The following is a 2,095-nucleotide window of genomic DNA, read 5'->3' on the forward strand; positions in this document are numbered from 1 at the left end:
CATTGCAAAGAACAAATGGCATCATCTTATAGACATAAGTGCCGAAGGGACAAGTAAAGGTGGTCTTTTCTTGGTCCTTGGGGTCAACGGATATTTGAAAGTACCCGGAGAACCCATCCAAAAAGCTAAAATATTCGTTACCGGCGAGCCGTTCGAGCATTTGATCAATAAAGGGCAATGGTCATTGCGGGTAGCATCATTTAACCTCCTATAATCTATACATATCCTCCACCCCGTGATAGTCCTTGTGGCAACCAATTCATTTTTATCATTTAAAACTACGGTCATCCCACCCTTTTTCGGCATACAATGTACCGGGCTTACACATGAACTATCCGAGATGGGGAATATGATTCCCGCATCAAGCAACTTTATTATCTCCTTTTTTTTTTTTTACCACATCTATCATATTTAGGTTCAAGCTTCGTTGCCTTTACACAACTGGTTTAACATTATCAACAAAGTTTATGGTGTGGTTACAAAATTCTGGACTTATACCTGGAATATCATAAATTTTCCATCCAAAGGCCTTTTTATGGGCCTTTAAGACGGTCATAAGTCTAGATTTCTCATCCTTCATTAATGACCAGATGACAACAGGTAAAAGAGATGTACCTTCCAAATATGCATATTCAAGATGGTCCGGAAGCGGCTTAAGTTCCAATTCGGTAGGAGTATTCTCTACCGAAGTTAGCACTCGTGTGCTATCACTAGTGGTGATTTCTTTAAACATTTCATCTTCCAGAGGGCTTTCATGAACAATTAAAGCCACGATCTCTTCCACCATCTCTCTCCAACCAACTCTTCCTCTTCTTCACTACAAGCTAGCAAGGCTTCACCTTCTTCCATGTCCAACAAATCCATGAGCTCCTTTTCCAAAGCATCTTCTTCTACAATCACATCTATCCTGAAACAAGTTTCATCACAAGAGTAAGGATGCTTAAATGCTCTTTTAACATTAAAAATAACTCGGTCATCACCGACTCCTAAGGAAATCTCCTTAGCCTTAACCCAGATGATAGCATCCGCGGTCATAAGGAATGGGCAGTCGACAATGAGAGGGACCTTAGTGTTCGCTTCCATCTTGAGAATAACAAAATCGACCGGAAATATCATGTGCCCCATTTTAGTTTGCAATTTTTCTGCTATCCCCATGGGATATTGGAAAGATCGATCCGCAAGCCTAATGCTCATGCGGGTAGGGGTCAACTCTCCTAGAGACAACTTCCTATACACAGAATAAGGCATCAAATTAATGTTGGCCCCAAGATCGGTCAATGCCTCATACAAGTAAGCACCAAAAGAACAAGCAATTAGAAAACTCCCTGGGTCTTCCAACTTGGGAGGAATCTGATTCTTGATGATAGAAGAACATTTGGCGCTCATCACTGCAGTCTTCGCCTCTTCCAGCTTCTTCTTATCACTAACAAGTTCCTTGAGGAACTTGGCATAGTTTGGCATACCTGCAATCAAATCAACTAAAGGAACAGTTATATTAACATATTAAATAAGATCAACAAATTTCTTAAAGTGTTCCTTTAACTTCCATTTCCTCAACCGTTGAGGAAATGGGATCTGCGACTGATATGGCTTCACAGTCGGCTTCTCGACAGTTGGTTTCTCAACAGACTTGGATGGAATGGACGGTGTCGGCACGGTTGGGTTCGACTCCATCTTTATTTCATTATCTACAGGTTCATCAGCTTCATTTACCTGCACAAGCGGGGTGGAATCAATAGGCATATGATTTATAGAATTATAAGTGTTACCTGCCCTCGTAGTGATTGGATTCACGTGCTCATTTCGAGCATTAGGAGGGGTGTACTTCTGCCCTGATCCTTGATTGTTTTGGTGAAGCTTAGGGTTTTGTTCGGTGTTGCTCGGTAGAGTACCGGGCTGCCTATTTGAATTCCCTAACCTTTCCAGCTTCACTTTCAAATCCTTGATGGTTCTTCGAATTTTGATCCAGCTTATGCCCCAATCCATCCAAACGTGTAGTTAAAGCATCCAGTGTGGAATGCATCTTCTTTGAGTCTTCTGCTACTTGCTCGTTTGTTGCTCTGTAAGTGCTGATGAAGTCCTTCATAATATCTCT

The 2,095-nt window shown here is 41.5% G+C and overlaps 1 protein-coding gene across 1 annotated transcript; it reads right to left on the reverse strand.

Moving 5' to 3' along the window:
• Positions 1 to 762: 762 nt before the first annotated feature.
• On the reverse strand, positions 763 to 1,461 carry LOC122604353. The gene has a single exon (XM_043777245.1). It carries the CDS (start codon positions 1,459 to 1,461, stop codon positions 763 to 765), a length of 699 nt encoding a protein of 232 aa, XP_043633180.1.
• Between the last annotated feature and the right edge of the window lie 634 nt (positions 1,462 to 2,095).

Source organism: Erigeron canadensis, chromosome 6, assembly GCF_010389155.1.
Source record: "Erigeron canadensis isolate Cc75 chromosome 6, C_canadensis_v1, whole genome shotgun sequence".
NCBI lineage: Eukaryota > Viridiplantae > Streptophyta > Magnoliopsida > Asterales > Asteraceae > Erigeron > Erigeron canadensis.

Coding starts and splice junctions, on each gene's coding strand:
- LOC122604353 (XM_043777245.1), bottom strand. CDS start 1,461: ATGCCAAACTATGCCAAGTTCCTCAAGGAACTTGTTAGTGATAAGAAG.